The sequence below is a fragment of the Polypterus senegalus genome, chromosome 10 (assembly GCF_016835505.1).
Source record: "Polypterus senegalus isolate Bchr_013 chromosome 10, ASM1683550v1, whole genome shotgun sequence".
Taxonomy (NCBI): Eukaryota; Metazoa; Chordata; class Cladistia; order Polypteriformes; family Polypteridae; genus Polypterus; species Polypterus senegalus.
In genome coordinates, this window is record NC_053163.1 from 174,247,328 (window position 1) to 174,262,382 (window position 15,055).

The following is a 15,055-nucleotide window of genomic DNA, read 5'->3' on the forward strand; positions in this document are numbered from 1 at the left end:
AGGTTTGGTGGATGTGGATTAAACAAATCTGCTTGATTATCATAGAACACCATGCCATCTATTTTGTAAGAGAAAAATAAAAACCTGCAATGTTGTACTAAATGAAATAAGTAGTCAAAGAAACAATCAAGGATACAGTGTGCAGAGTGGTGCACAGCTGGTTAAGCTCTGAAAACAATAACTGTATTGAGAAGTGAGGTTGTCCACAAAATCGGTATAAATCGCCCTGGTCAAAATTCAGGATTAGGAAGTGTCAAAGATGTTTAATACATTTAGGTAGTTTTCCATTGGACAAAGAGGACACCCAGTATTTGTCATAAGTTTTGCTACTCATCCAGACAATTTATACAAGTGATTATATAGAAGAGAAAGATACAGGTGAGACTGCTTTTCTTAAGCAAATGTTCACTTGGGGATTGCACTGTACACTATATGATCTCAGTGGATGGAGAAAATAAAGTTTTGAAAGAGACTGAAACGTATGTTCCTTTTTTGTTCAATTTAGCTTATTAAGGACTTCATATAAAAGGTACCATAAGTCTAAGATTGCAGAGTTTTTTTGGTATTTTTTCCTCTCTTCTCGGTTAAACAATCTGAAATTTAATAGGCAACCTGATCCAAGTGTGTAATCTGTCAAGGTGGATAAGTACGGTGAATACCTGATTTTGACGTTAATCAGCCCTGCAGGTACTGTGGGGTTGGTTAGCTAATTAGGATATTACCACCAATGTTAAGAGGTACATCTTTACCTGTAGATCTCAACTCTTGTAAGTGAATTTGAAATTGGGAATTTTTGGATATTTTTCTGTTTTTGTGAGGTTTTTGTTATTTAACTCTGGCTTTTTAAAAGCAGAAAATCCTACATTTTCTAAACCTTGCACACTGAAATAAGTGCATTCATATATATACTTTGATTAGCAATTTAGAGGTTACAAATATAAAAATACTACTGAACTTTTATAGCATACACATTTCTTGATGTGCCTTTTGTGGTTTTCTTTAGTCTTTTCTACTGTAAAAGCTGTATTTTGCTGTTTTATGTCAGTTTGGTTTTTACTATCTTTATAATAGTTTGTATACTAAATACGTAATTTATGATGGTTTTTGTAACTCAAGATGAAGTCTAAAGCAGTTCTGAAAATAGGGTTAAAGTCTCACTCATCCAAACTCCGCTCTAGTTTGTACCTGATGCACAGTTCCTAACACATTGTATTACATTCCAGGTTACAAGTGGGTGGTTTACTGTCATATAGTGTGGAAATGAGCAGTAAGTCTTTGTAATTTAGGCAAAAAAATTGCAGATCTTCAATATGTAGATTCAAAGATCCTAATTAAACAGTATGCTCTTATACCTTTATTTGCATTTGGGCAGTTTTGAAGTAAAGTACAAATTAAGATGTTTTTCTTGAAATGTTTAGCCAGTAACTGAATAAGCAAGTAGTACATGATTAAAGCTTTAAACTAAATTAGGCTTTGGTAAAAGCTATTGAGGTGTGGTCATTTATTCTGAATAAAACACATACTCCTTTTAGAGATTGTATTGTTAAGTAGTTGTTGATGGTAACTAGATGAAGATGCAGTGTTAGAAGACGAGCAGTCTATTAGCTTTCGTGACAAAGTTGCATTTGCTAACTAACTGGATGTCAAGCTGAGCTGCTTCTAAATTGATATGGTAAAGACATTTTGAGACAGAATTTTATTGAGAAATTTTTTATTTTGTTTTATTGAGATCGTGAAGTATGTTATTTGGGAGTCAAAGTCCAACTCTCTCTCTTTTTTTAATCTTGTGTATTTTTCTATGATTTGTTCATTATATTCTGCAGTAAAGGGAAGTTTGGGTGTATGTATTGATCCAGCTAAATGATTTGAGCAGAACAGCAAGTTTGTAGCCATTTTGTCTAAAACAATCCCAGTTCCAGTTTGCTTTTCCTTGGACTGGTAGCCATTTATAAAGCCCAGCTTACCTTGGATGGGTCTTGGCAGTCTCAAGTTTATACGTAATTTTAATAGTGATATAGACATACGTTATTTCCCTTCCTTTAAAAGCTTTGCTAGCATGTGATTCATGATGCGTTTCTGTGTGGGTATGATTACTCTTAGCTGACAGTATGAGATTCTGGCAAGTCCTGACAGCTTTATTCAGCTTGGTCTGTGGGAAAAGTAACTTTCTGCCAGCACTTCCTCATATGATGTGGTGTCCTCTTGTAATGACTTGTTAGTTTGAACTGTTTGTTCATTCTCTCATTGTAAGTAACGTGAGTCCCCCTCCCCCACCCTTCTCCCTGAGTCACATTTTAATTGGTATTAACTTGTTGCCAAGTGTTCTAAGGGGATCGTGGTGGCACGTTTATAGTTTTGTATGTTTACCCAGGTAGCAATTATAAAAATTCTTCAAACACCATCTTGTACAGTGCAATGTTCTTGTATTGTACATTGAGCTTGTGAGACCTCCTGAGGAAAAAACGTTTGATAGTAAAAATTGGAACAATCCCTGATACACACATTCATTTATTTTCATAAGTCATTTATACAGTACACAATACAGAATTGTGAAGAGCTGGCCTTTGCAGAAACAATACCAATCTAATCTAACCACCTTAAACCTGCCTGTCCCAATTCATATTTACATAAGAGAAAGTTTACAGTGGGAAAATGTTAACTTATATTAGAGGTTGGTTGTATTTTTAAATTGTCGGGTTTTGCTTAATTTTATAGCAGATTTTGACTGTCAGTTTTTCTCCCAACACTTTTTTAATTGACTCATATCTAATCTGTTCAGTGTAGACTATTTTTAAGCATTTGATGGGTTATCTGTACTTAATCACTTTCATCAACTGTGTCTTGCTGCCTTTAGCAAACTGGAAGTGGGTTTTCGAGGGTATGTTTGGTTTAAAACTCGCATCTGTTGGAGTATCTTAATTTTCTAGTAACATTGATTACTGCCGAAATCCGAATGAGTCCTCTTCCTGCTTTAACAGTTTCATGCTTTTTTTAGATTTGTTGAATTAAATGTGAACTAGGCACTGAGTTTCTGCTATCATTAATATTTTGGATTGAAACAGTGTTTTAGCTTATTTAAGGATTCTAAAAATGTATTTAATGCCATTTTTAGAAGGCAATGCATTCAGTAATTTTATACAATTATGCATGTTTATTACAATATCAGCAGCTTTGTAGTTAATGTTCATATTCCTACTTGTAGTTGATAATTCTCCCTTAATGTACATTTTTTTCCAGCTTTCTTCACTTGTTCTGAAGCTGGTGGTTTTGAGGACTACTTTTCAATGATACTGTCCATCTGGGCACCCTCACCTTAACTTCCTCAAGTTCACCAACCAGTCAAGAGGCTTAGGTGTGTAGTTTTTTATTTCGCTGAATATTATCTTTTTTACCGTGGTAAAGTGTCAATTTTATTTACTTTTAATATGCTCCTTGCATGTCATAGCAATGACAATCAGCTGAACTTTATCAGGTATCATTCATTTTTTGTTTTTCTGTGAGCTTTCTTCTCTGACTTGCTGTGAGTCAAATGTATATGTTCGTGGTTCTGTAGTATGTGCTTTTCTGTTGACTCTGAAAACAATTCACAAAAGTGAAGTTTTATAGAGCATCCACACTCCTGATTAACACTTGCAGATTTTTTTTTTCATATTTGGATGTATTGTTTTATCAAGGGTGGTCATAAGCATGTAACTAAAACAGACTGATTACTTACTAAATGCAATTTACTAATTTTCTTGTTAGTCAGTCAGTTTAAATCTGACAGTTTAACTCATTTTTGTGTTAACATGCATTCCCACTGTTATAGATTATTCAGCTTGGTGCATATAAGCTTGGCAAATAATCAAGTGGCAGCATTTTGGCAATTAAAGAAAAACAACCTTTTAACTTGAGCTGTATATATTTACAGTGTACAGAAATGGAAATTGTATATTTCAGATGCTTTTACTCCAAATATATTATGTATGATTGTCAAGAATATTTTGAGAACAGATGGTACAGCAAGCATCTTTTCGTTACCTAGCACAAAAGCAGCCTTTTTAGTGTGACACTGCCACCAATTTTTGTAGCTCTTACAAGTCGAAGATGCCGTCAATTTTATTAATTCATGCTAATCCTTAGTTACACTGTGGAATACAGTTTTCACCCACTTTTAATGTATTTAAACTGTCTACAGAAATTAAATGCACCGTTTAAAACATCCATGTTGTATCCATAGATAGGTCATTGGTTGTTCACCTGTTAAGTTTTGAGTTCCTTTATATAGCTGATAGTACATTTTTGTTAAATTTAGTTGGTTGAAGTCTTTGGCACTGAGCTACATTAAGTGATATTGCATGTCATTCTTTTATGGCAGATGTTTCCCAGGTAACACAGAGAAAAGAGTTCATTGAGTGAGTATCGCCCACACAAGTAAAATTTAGTGGAGTACTATTTTGACTCCAGAGCTAATCTCTTCACCAAAACGTTGCCGTGGTACTCTAGTGAGAAAAATGAATGAAGGGGTGATAGAAAATTTACAGCTTTTTAGTTTAAAATGTGTTAATCCTAAACTTGCTATGGCTGATGTGTAATTGTGCATTAAAGGGTAATTTTGGTATTGTTTCATGGTATATTTTCTACATGAAATTGTGTTTTTTTTTTTTGTTTTTTTTTATTTAAAAAATTTCTTAACCCATTCCATTTTAAAATAGAGGTGATGGGACTGGGTTTGAAACATGAAAATTAAACCTTTAAAATTGAGTGTGTCTGTTTTTCAAGGCAAGAGTGTTATCAAGTATTGATTCACGTCTTACAATTGCAAATGTATTATAAATTTTCCTCCGTAACTCCATGAACATCCAAAAGTGCCTTTTCCGTATTCAACAAAATCACATTGATAGTAATTGGATGCGAGTTCCTGAAGTTTTGCTATCACTAAAGACAGAAAAAAGCATTCAACATGGAGCGGTTCTTATTTCTTGGATTATTTCTTTTTTGGTTGGGCCTGATAGATCTTCATGGATTAAACTACTAAACTGCAGCCCAGTAACTTTGTTGTTACAGGGTGAGCAAAATTGAAGTACCACATTTCTCAAGGTCATTGTGTGAGAGAGAGGCAGCTGAGTGGGTTGGGGTGGGGGTCCTTTTGATAGGTGATCCCTTGTAGTTTTCAGTTGCCAACATGCCCTGGTCTGCTGCGTACTGGGCTTTTGCTATTGAAACGTTCTTTAAAAACGATTAATCCATCATCACCACTCAACGAGACTTCAAAATGCACTTCAGCATTCCTCCTAACTGAGACATCCCAAATCGGGAAAACAATTCTTCAGTGGATGGGTAGCTTTAGACAGATGGGTGCAACACTGAACGGAAAATCTTCAGGCCTTCCTTGGACTGTTCTAATGCCTGAAAACATCCAAGCTGTCAGGGCATCAATTTTGCAGTCTCCTAGGCATTCAGCACACTTCTGCCTTATGCATCTCCAACACTTCTTTGTGGAGGATTTTGTATGAGGACCTTAATTTCCAACAATACAAAATGATAGTATTGCAGGATCTCACTGGGGAGACCCTTAGAGTTGTGCTTGAACATTCTGCAAACTGTTAGAGATGCCATCACCTTGTGCAGTGACAAGGCACATTTCCATTTGAATGGTTGTGTAAATAAGCAGAACTTTCACTATTAGGCTTGAACGAACCCTCGTGAACTTCATCAGGGACCCCTGCACTGTGAGAGTATTACAGTTTGGTGCGTCGTTGCTTAATTTGGCATTGTATGCCCTTTTTTTGAGGAGAGGGGAGCAATCGTCACCGTCGCTTCAGAATGTTACATTGAAATGCTATAGAACTTTTTGTGGCCCCAATTGGAAGAAATGGATGTCTGGTTTCAATAGGATGGAGCAACAGGTTATACGGCATGGAGATGCATGCAAGTTTTGCGGGAGATGTTTCCAGGGAAGCTGGGGTCTCTGCACTGCCTGATGTTTCTCTGTGCAATTTCTTTTTGTGGGGCTATCCCAAGTCGAAGGTATACACGCACCGGCCTGAAAATTGCCGCTGTTCCCCTTGAAACGGCCAAGTCATGTGAGCATTCAGAAATTGTCTTGAAGAGTGTTTTGCTAATATGATGGCCATGACCTTGGACATTTTTAAAAGACGGTGTTTAATGTGTATAACTTTTCTTGTCATAATGAAATGTTTTTTTTTTTTTTTTAGAACAGATGTTTGAATTGTGGTACTTTTGTTTCACCCTGTATAAACTGATTACTCCATTTTAGGAAAAGGTCTCATGTAGGCTCAGTGGCAAAGGACACCAATCATTAACGTGTGTAAGTTGTAAGAGCTTGAATATAAAATTTCTACTGTGTTGAAAATCATGAGGAATAACTTGATTGGAATGGCTCATTACCTAGTGCCACTGCAAAACACTGTAAATAGAATGTCAAATACTTAGTAGCAGTCAGACTGTTAAAAAACAATACCTTGATTTAAATATGAAGATTGCTAAGGCAAATCATTACAGAACCTGAATGCACTATGTGTTTAGTGCATTTTTTCTGCAGTAATTTTCTTTACACTCCGTGTAACACTAGTGCGTCTTGCGTTTGCAGTGCTTACGATAAAATGTAAGCATGAATATGTTCTGCCAAGTGTGTGGTGTGTTTTTTAATACCATTTCAGGAATTTTAAATCTAAAAATCTAAAAACGTAATTGAAAACTAGTGTTCTTTTTTCAAATGTCAAAACCCACTGTAGTTCTGGTCAGTGCTGCCACATTACTGTCCATTATTAGTCGAATAGTTTAAACAGCCTGAAAATAAAGAATTGTAGTATTTCATACTTGATTAAATTATCTACATTTTTTTAGAATAATGCATTTGTTGGATTTCACAAATTTAGAATTTTTCAGAAATGTGCCACAGTATGCATGACCTCTGACCTTTCCAGAGTTGTCCACATTTTGTGGTGTTTAACACATGCAGGTAAGATTTTTGCTTTACCCTGCACACAACTCTTAATGTCCTATAAGTCTGATTTTGTTAGTTGTTAATTTTCTGTTTGAGATCCAGAAATTTGTGGTACTTTTGGCTCCTCATTTTGTATAAACACTAATATATTTACAATGTTGGCTCAAATCAAATAATTCAAGGCAATTCATCACTGTCAACGTGGATCAGGCTACTTTTTAGCACTCTTGTTAAAAGTTTGGGTTTAAAGGTTTAGCCATGTTGTGGCTTACAAACACTGAGAAGCATTAGACTAAATTTACATAATTAAAGTCAATTTTATCTCCTGTCTGGAAGAGAATATAGTTGAACCAGTATATGTGAAATTGGATATTTTAACACAAATTGCAAGTTACATTTAGAGATGGTGCAATTTTTTTTTTAACTTGACTCCAGTAACCCAGTAATTGCTTCCAACTCCATGACTCAGACTGTGACTCCATGGCCCTGCCTCAGACAACAGAATAGCACTACCGCATGGTAATACTTATGTAGCAGAAAAATAGATCAAGCCTTTTATGTACCGTTTCATTTTTGAACAAGGATTGACATCATAGGCACCTTTTCTAGTCAAGCATGGTCCTGTGGCTTCTATTCCATGAAATGAAAAGAAACACATACATGACTGCTTTGGTGGCTTTTACAAATTTTGAGCCTTTGACCAGAGATGTTGGCCCTTTTAATGTCTTAATGATGGGTGAAGATCAAAGATTTTGTGGGAACTTCTTAATCACTGCTACAGCAACCTCTGTAACAAAGTAAAATGTTCGAGTTTCCGTAGTTCATCAATTGGTTGTGCTGTCCAACCTTGACTGGTAAAAGCATCTGAAAATAGAAATTAGAAAAACACACGCACTGTTGTCCTCTAACCTGCCCTCCAAAAAAATAATAATGAGGATGTAATAACCAAACCTTAGATCATTGTTAACTTTAATTTTTAAACGTAAGCATTTTAAAATAAAACTTAAGACACTATTGAGGTTTTAATTCATCCACTGTTCCAACCCACTAATACAGTCAATGAGAAGCATTTAGTCTAAGTGATTAGTACAGATCAGTGACATCAGCCTATAGATTAATATTCCAAATGACATCTAATGGCAGTATCTAAAGAAAACAGACTTCAGCACCAAACCCTGAGACGAGGCATGAATATTGTTAACAGGCTTTTAGCAGTATTGCTAGTAACGTAGTCATTCACAAAGTACTGCATTTCCTTTTTTGTTGCAGTTATGTGGTAAAGTGGAGTGCAGCTTTAAACTATGTATATAGCTAAAGGCTTCATGTGAATCAGTACCAGCAGAAAATTGTTTTTTGTCTTCCAGTAAGGCTCACCGATTTGCTCAGTTTTGTTTCAAATTATTTAGATGTCCATGAGGGTAGATTGTGGGACACTTGCTATATTCACACTGTTTTGTTCCTTGCATTTTGTAAAATGAGTTACATAAACATACAGGAGCAAATTCCATATCTGTGCTCATCCCCTAAGACGGTTTCATCAAATATCATGTCATGTCGTCCTTTTTTGATTATAAGTTGCCTTTAACAGCAATCAAATAGCTGACCCGTGTGTTTTTTAAAAAAAAATTTCTTTCAGTTACTTTGTAGTATTGTTTTACAGTAACCTCATTATTAAAATTTATGCAGTTTCTTTGACATGCTTTCTTTTGTCATTTCAGGCTTAAGGTTGTTTGGTTTTATATTGTAGTGTTTTTATTTAATGTATTCACTGTATGCAGGAATTTGACAATGTATACACTTAACAAGTATTCTGTACTCCATCACACTTAAATTGCTTTACCTGTCCTTAATTTTTTACTTTAATCTCCACTCATTATTTTTTCAAACTGGAATTGGTCCTATTTTTCTTGTAAAATAACTTTGAAAATCATTTTGCTCTTTGTCACATTTACCAGGAACCAGTTCCCAATTGTCTTTGTGTGCGTTTCTTGTATTCTTGTTTATCACTTATGATAATAGTAAGTATATTGTCTTTTTAAAAAGGCCCTCGCTTGACTAAATTTAATACACATTTCCATTCTATGTAAACTGTCCTCTGCTGTATGTTGTTCATACATCTACGTTGCATTTCTGTATTCCATTCCATGTATGTGTTCCAAGACTCATTTACATTGTTTGCATGACTAGGATCCTAGTTTGCTAAAGTTAACTTGTTAGAACTGGCTGGAAAAAAAAACTTGGTCGGCTGTTTATCATTTCTCCTTGGAGTAACATTTGCATGTTTGTTCATATTGTCAAATTTCTTGTTTATAAACCAGTGAAAGACTTGTAATGCTCTCATTTGTGATTTATACATTACTGTCTATGTTGACATGTCACTTGTAGCTTTCTGCATGTTGACCAGTAAATTTCTGCATGTCACCTGCTTAGGGGATAGAGCGGGTTTGATTAGATCATACTTGTTTTTTTGGGTTGATTTAAAGTTGGACAATACTTGAGAAAGCCAAATGTTTAAGAGACTTCAGTTTAAAGCAGTTCTGTTTTACTGAAATATTTATCCTATCACCCAAGTGAGTTGAAGTTTAATTTTCATTCAGTGGTTTTTTTTTTTTTTTCGTTGGTTGCATAATTCAACCACTATCAAATGGTCAATTTTCTCTGCAGCTTTTTGAATTGGGCTTTTATATAAATGCGTTCCTGAGTTTCTAAGCAAATGCTTGAATAAACTGCAGGAGCTGATATTTGACTAAAAAATTGGTAAGGTAAACAAATCTTTTTCTTCAGCACAGAATTTATGGTCTGTATTGAATAACCCAGTTTTAATGTTAGTTTTCATGATTTTGATTTTCTTTTGTTTAAATATAGGAGTTTTAAAAATATCCTCAGAGCTTATGTCAAGCAAAATTTCAAAATAAGTAAGTCTCCTCCTAGTTTTTTTTTTTTTTTTTTTTTTAAATAAATAAATAAATAGCACATCAAAAAAAACACTGAATCCTGTTCAGTCCTCATTTTTGAATGTTGTAGCTGTGGTTTAAAATTCAGAGCTACTGTTCACACTGCATTGTTGCAATGCGTTTCAGAATTATTAGCCTTCAGGTCAGGTATCACAAGCTTTTTTTTTTTTTTTGAGTTATGCACAAGAGTTTAGTGTACAGATTTAGTTTTTTTTTGTCCCTCTCCAAAGGTTGGGGTAGATACATACCTGGCTTATATGAGGTGTGAGACAAAAATAACCGGATTGGTGGTAAAAATAAAAATGTGTTCCCTTCAGGTCACTTTTGATTTTTGAAAACAAGTAAAAATCACAGGAGAGCTAAACTGGGCGAATAGGGGGAATGTTTTTGTCAGTCATAAACTGCTTTACAGAAAGAGAAAATTGGCAAGAAATTTGATGTTGATTCATGTTTTACCCCCACCTGACATTATCGTGGCAACTCATTTAATAATTGTTGTGCATATGCTGACTGGTCTAGCAGGTCGGTGGGTAGGAGGGGATTTAATTCTACGATTCACGTCCAGCCAACCTCCAGACTGTTTTCTAGGAAAGCCCCAAGCCCAGTCCAATTATTTTTGTCTTGCCTCTTATTTTCTTGTTAGGTTTAACATGTGCTTACAACTTCATTCAGAAAACCAGCTTAAACAATTGACTTTTCCAGCTTTTGTGTCTGCTGTCAATGTCTATACAGTTAAAAAATGCAATATGCATCCCCCCCCCGGCATGGAGCAATGCTTTTGAACCCCTGTTAGTCATGTTTCATTTACTTTGTAAATCTGTCTTTTGGTACAGTAGTTTTCATGGTCCTATACAGTGATCCCCTGCCTATCACGGAAGTTACTTTCCAGACCCATCAGTGATAGGTGAAAATCTGCGATATAGAAAGACCATATAAAATTTTTTTTTTTTTTTTTAGTTTAAGCCTTGAAATACCCCTACCACACACTTAGATGCATGTAAACTTATTAAAATACACTTTGTAAATGCATATATGATATGTGGATGTCGGGCTAAGGATATGAGTAACAACAACAATAATAATATAGCGTATCGTCGATTCATTCAAGCTGTAATGACGAGCAACGTCCGTGTAACGCTTTCCTTTCCTTCCCTTCTTAGAAGATGCAGGATACTTGGGAGCCATCGTAGGGCTTAAAATGAAAAGTTCACAAGTTTTGCTCACAACAATCTTGCCACAAGCAAGGTAGTGATACGCAGAAAACTGAGATGCATCGGGGACCCACACTTGCTGTTCTTGCGGGATTACACCACATTAGCTTCAGCCAATCAGGGCCCAAGAGAATGAAAATCACACTCTGATTGGTTGAGTCTCCTCTTTTAGCCAATAACGGGCCTTGTAAGAAATCTGGGTACTGTAACGCGAAACTTTGTCTACCGTAGTGACTGCTGAAAATCGTATGCTTTGTTATGAATTGGCTGCAAAGTACACTACAGGTAGGATGTACTTATTGAATTCTTCAACGATAGCTGAACTGTGATAATATCGGGGGATCACTGTATATTTAATGATCCAGAGTAGTTCATTCCAAAATGTTTCACAAAGACTGTTCATGTTTCACTCAGTGTCTTGCAAGAAACATTTTCCTTTTTAAAATGACATTTCAATAATGACCAGTTTCATATTTGCTTTCCTGTTTAATTCTTTAACTTCTTTTGGATTCATTCTGTAGCTTTTTCCCTTTGTTGCTTAAACAGAGGATGTGAAATTACATTACTATACTGCTTTTCTTTGCCATCATACTTAAGAACACTTTTGGATTCTGTTGATCATTGTATATGTTCTTTCACAATAGCATTTTATCATGTAAAATTTCACATTGCAACATAGCTTAAACAGTCTCTCTGCTTCCCATTCACCCAAACTGTAATGGATAGCTGTTGCACATACAGCTTGTTGGATTTTCCAAAACTAAGTGGTACTGGCTGGTTATGGAGTGAATGTATGTTTGCTTGATTTATAAAACTTCATTTTTTAGCTATATATTCCAGTTTATACTGTTTCTTCTTCAAGTCTTGGGATAGTTAACCAACTGAGGTGGGGAAATGTTTTAAATATTAAAACATTACTGTGCACAGAATTCTGTTGTATGCAATAATGCAACAAAAAACATGTTATGAGCTACATTACAGGTGCCAGTCATAAAATTAGAATATCATGACAGTTGATTTATTTCAGTAATTCCATTCAAAAAGTGAAACTTGTATATTCGATTCATTCATTACACACAGACTGATGTATTTCAAATGTTTATTTCTTTTAATTTTGATGATTATAACTGACAACTAATGAAAGTCCCAAATTCAGTATCTTGGAAAATTAGAATATCAATTAAGACCAATGCAAAAAAAGGATTTTTAGAAATGTTGGCCAACTGAAGGGTATGAACATGAAAAGTATGAGCATGTACAGCACTCAATATTTAGTTGAGGCTCCTTTGGCCTGGATTACTGCAGCAATGTGGCGGGCATGTAGTCGGATCAGTCTGTGGCACTGCTTAGGTGTTATGAGGGCCCATGTTGCTCTGATAGTGGCCTTCAGCTCTTCTGAATTGTTGGGTCTGGCGTATTGCATCTTCCTCTTCACAATACCCTATAGATTTTCTATGGGGTTAAGGTCAGGCGAGTTTGCTGGCCAATCAAGAACAGGGATACCATGGTCCTTAAACCAGGTACTGGTAGCTTTGGCACTGTGTGCAGGTGCCAGGTCCTGTTGGAAAATGAAATCTGCATCTCCATAAAGTTCATCAGCAGCAGGAAGCATGAAGTGCTCTAAAACTTCCTGGTAGACGGCTGCGTTGACCTTGGACCTCAGAAAACACAATGGACCAACACTAGCAGATGACATGGCACCCCAAACCATCACTGACTGTGGAAACTTTACACTGGACCTCAAGAAACAAGGATTCTGTGCCTCTCCTCTCTTCCTCCAGACTCTGGGACCTTGATTTCCAAAGGAAATGCAAAATTTACTTTCATCAGAGAACATAACTTTGGACCACTCAGCAGCAGTCCAGTCGAGACGCTTCTGATGCTGTCTCTTGTTCAAGAGTGGCTTGACACAAGGAATGCGACAGCTGAAACCCATGTCTTGCATACGTCTGTGCGTGGTGGTTCTTGAAGCACTGACTCCAGCTGCAGTCCACTCTTAGTGAATCTCCCCCACAGTTTTGAATGGGTTTTGTTTCACAATCCTCTCCAGGTGCAGTTATCCCTATTGCTTGTACACTTTTTTCTACCACATCTTGTCCTTCCCTTCGCCTCTCTATTAATGTGCTTGGACACAGAGCTCTGTGAACAGCCAGCCTCTTTAGCAATGACCTTTTGTGTCTTGCCCTCCTTGTGCAAGGTGTCAATGGTCGTCTTTTGGACAACTGTCAAGTCAGCAGTCTTCCCATGATTGTGTAGCCTACAGAACTAGACTGAGAGACCATTTAAAGGCTTTTGCAGGTGTTTTGAGTTAGCAGATTTAGAGCGTGGCACCAGATGTCTTCAATATTGAACCTTTTCACAATATTCTAATTTTCTGAGATACTGAATTTGGAACTTTCATTAGTTGTCAGTTATAATCATCAAAATTTAAAGAAATAAACATTTGAAATACATCAGTCTGTGTGTAATGAATGAATCTAATATACAAGTTTCACTTTTTGAATGGAATTACTGAAATCAACTTTGTCATGATATTCTAATTTTATGAACCGGCACCTGTGTATACAACGTACTAACATTATTAAATTTTATGCCAGAACCGCTAAAGATACTGTAGTTTCTTCCAGGAGGATCTGTTTTGTGTGTTCTTTTTTTGTTTTTTTTTTTGGCGGGGGGGTCTTGTAATGTATCTTTTGGAGCGGTCTGTGTTTATGCTTTCTCTAGTTATCAATTCTGAAAGCTTACTATATATTATTGGTTCTTGTTTGCACGTGCATTAAAATTGCATGTTCATCCATCAGCATTTGCTGGTTACATTTATACTGAAACCTAACTGCAGACATTCACCTGGCTTATATTAAATAGGACTGCAGTGAAACTATTGGCTGGTACCCCTTTTATTATGACATGATAAACTAATACTTGTTTAATTCCTCTCTGTATGTTGACATGCATGGCTTTAAGAAATTTAACACTTCTGCTAATATGTTGTGAGCATACCAGTCAATCTGCAGTGTTTAGGGATGGTTGTATATTAAAGGCGTTCAAATTTTAGTAACATCGTTAGTGTGGTTCTAGGTATCTTCAGTTTAATACTGTTTTATACATACAGTATGTACAAAGTATAAAACTAATAACTTCTGTAAGGCTAGGTAGACATTGCGACGACCAAAAAAATGTCACTCTTGCTATTATAGACGACATGTTACAAGACAATTACCAGCTTATTTATGGTATTGCCCCTCTCAAGCAGACTTGCTTGATACCTGACCTGAAGATCACTTTTCATGCTAGAGTTCTGCTGTCATGAGAATATTCCAGTGCACCACTTTGTTTTTTGATTTCTGAAACACATTTCACTTTTTTTGAACAAGTAGGTATTTAAATAGTAGAAAAGTATGTGAATGTTTTTACTTCCTTGCATGTGAAGATTGACTGCAAAATTACACAGTACTTGTTAAATGGTTTCTTATTTTGGGTTGTTTGTGTTCATCTTTCTTATTTTGACTGCAGTCAGCCCCTGCAGCCCCTTCCTTGCCCTTTTTTGTGCCCCTGCTGCCAGAGTATTTAAATCAATGGAGGACTCTGATGTGGAGTCCACAGCCAGCATCCTGGCTTCAGTACGTGAGCAGGAAGTTCAGTTTGAGCGATTAACTCGTGCCCTGGAAGAAGAGCGTCGCACCATGTGTCAGCAGATCTCGCAGAGGGGCTTCAACAACACCTCTGCAATTGCCAACGGCAACACTGGAACGCTCACGCGATTACAACAGGTAACCAATGGAATAGAAACAAAAACTCTGCTCTATTCTTGCGTCACATAGGCAGAATTTAACAGCTGGAAATTGCCATATTATGCATGAAGTTTGGAGGGGTGGGGGTTTGTCACAATGAGTAGTATTCTCTAATTTCAGGATTTCGTTTTCTATTTTTAGTCAAGTGAA

General features: G+C 36.1%; 1 protein-coding gene across 9 annotated transcripts in view; it reads left to right on the top strand.

Moving 5' to 3' along the window:
- ctnnd1 (catenin (cadherin-associated protein), delta 1) overlaps window positions 1-15,055 on the top strand; it is an 81,864-nt gene that overhangs the window by 29,648 nt on the left and 37,161 nt on the right. For 3 of the 9 annotated variants that reach the window (XM_039767617.1, XM_039767616.1, XM_039767620.1), the window contains exons 2-3: window positions 3,238-3,352; window positions 14,628-14,884. The exons of 2 other annotated variants lie outside the window; for them this stretch is intronic. In XM_039767617.1, the coding sequence (XP_039623551.1) occupies window positions 14,690-14,884 (195 nt within the window). In that variant the 5' untranslated portion in view covers window positions 3,238-3,352; window positions 14,628-14,689. Of the gene's footprint in view, window positions 1-3,237; window positions 3,353-8,904; window positions 8,968-9,814; window positions 9,865-14,627; window positions 14,885-15,055 lie in introns of all 9 variants that reach the window. 4 more of the 9 variants (XM_039767621.1, XM_039767623.1, XM_039767618.1 and 1 more) reach the window with 3 other exon arrangements.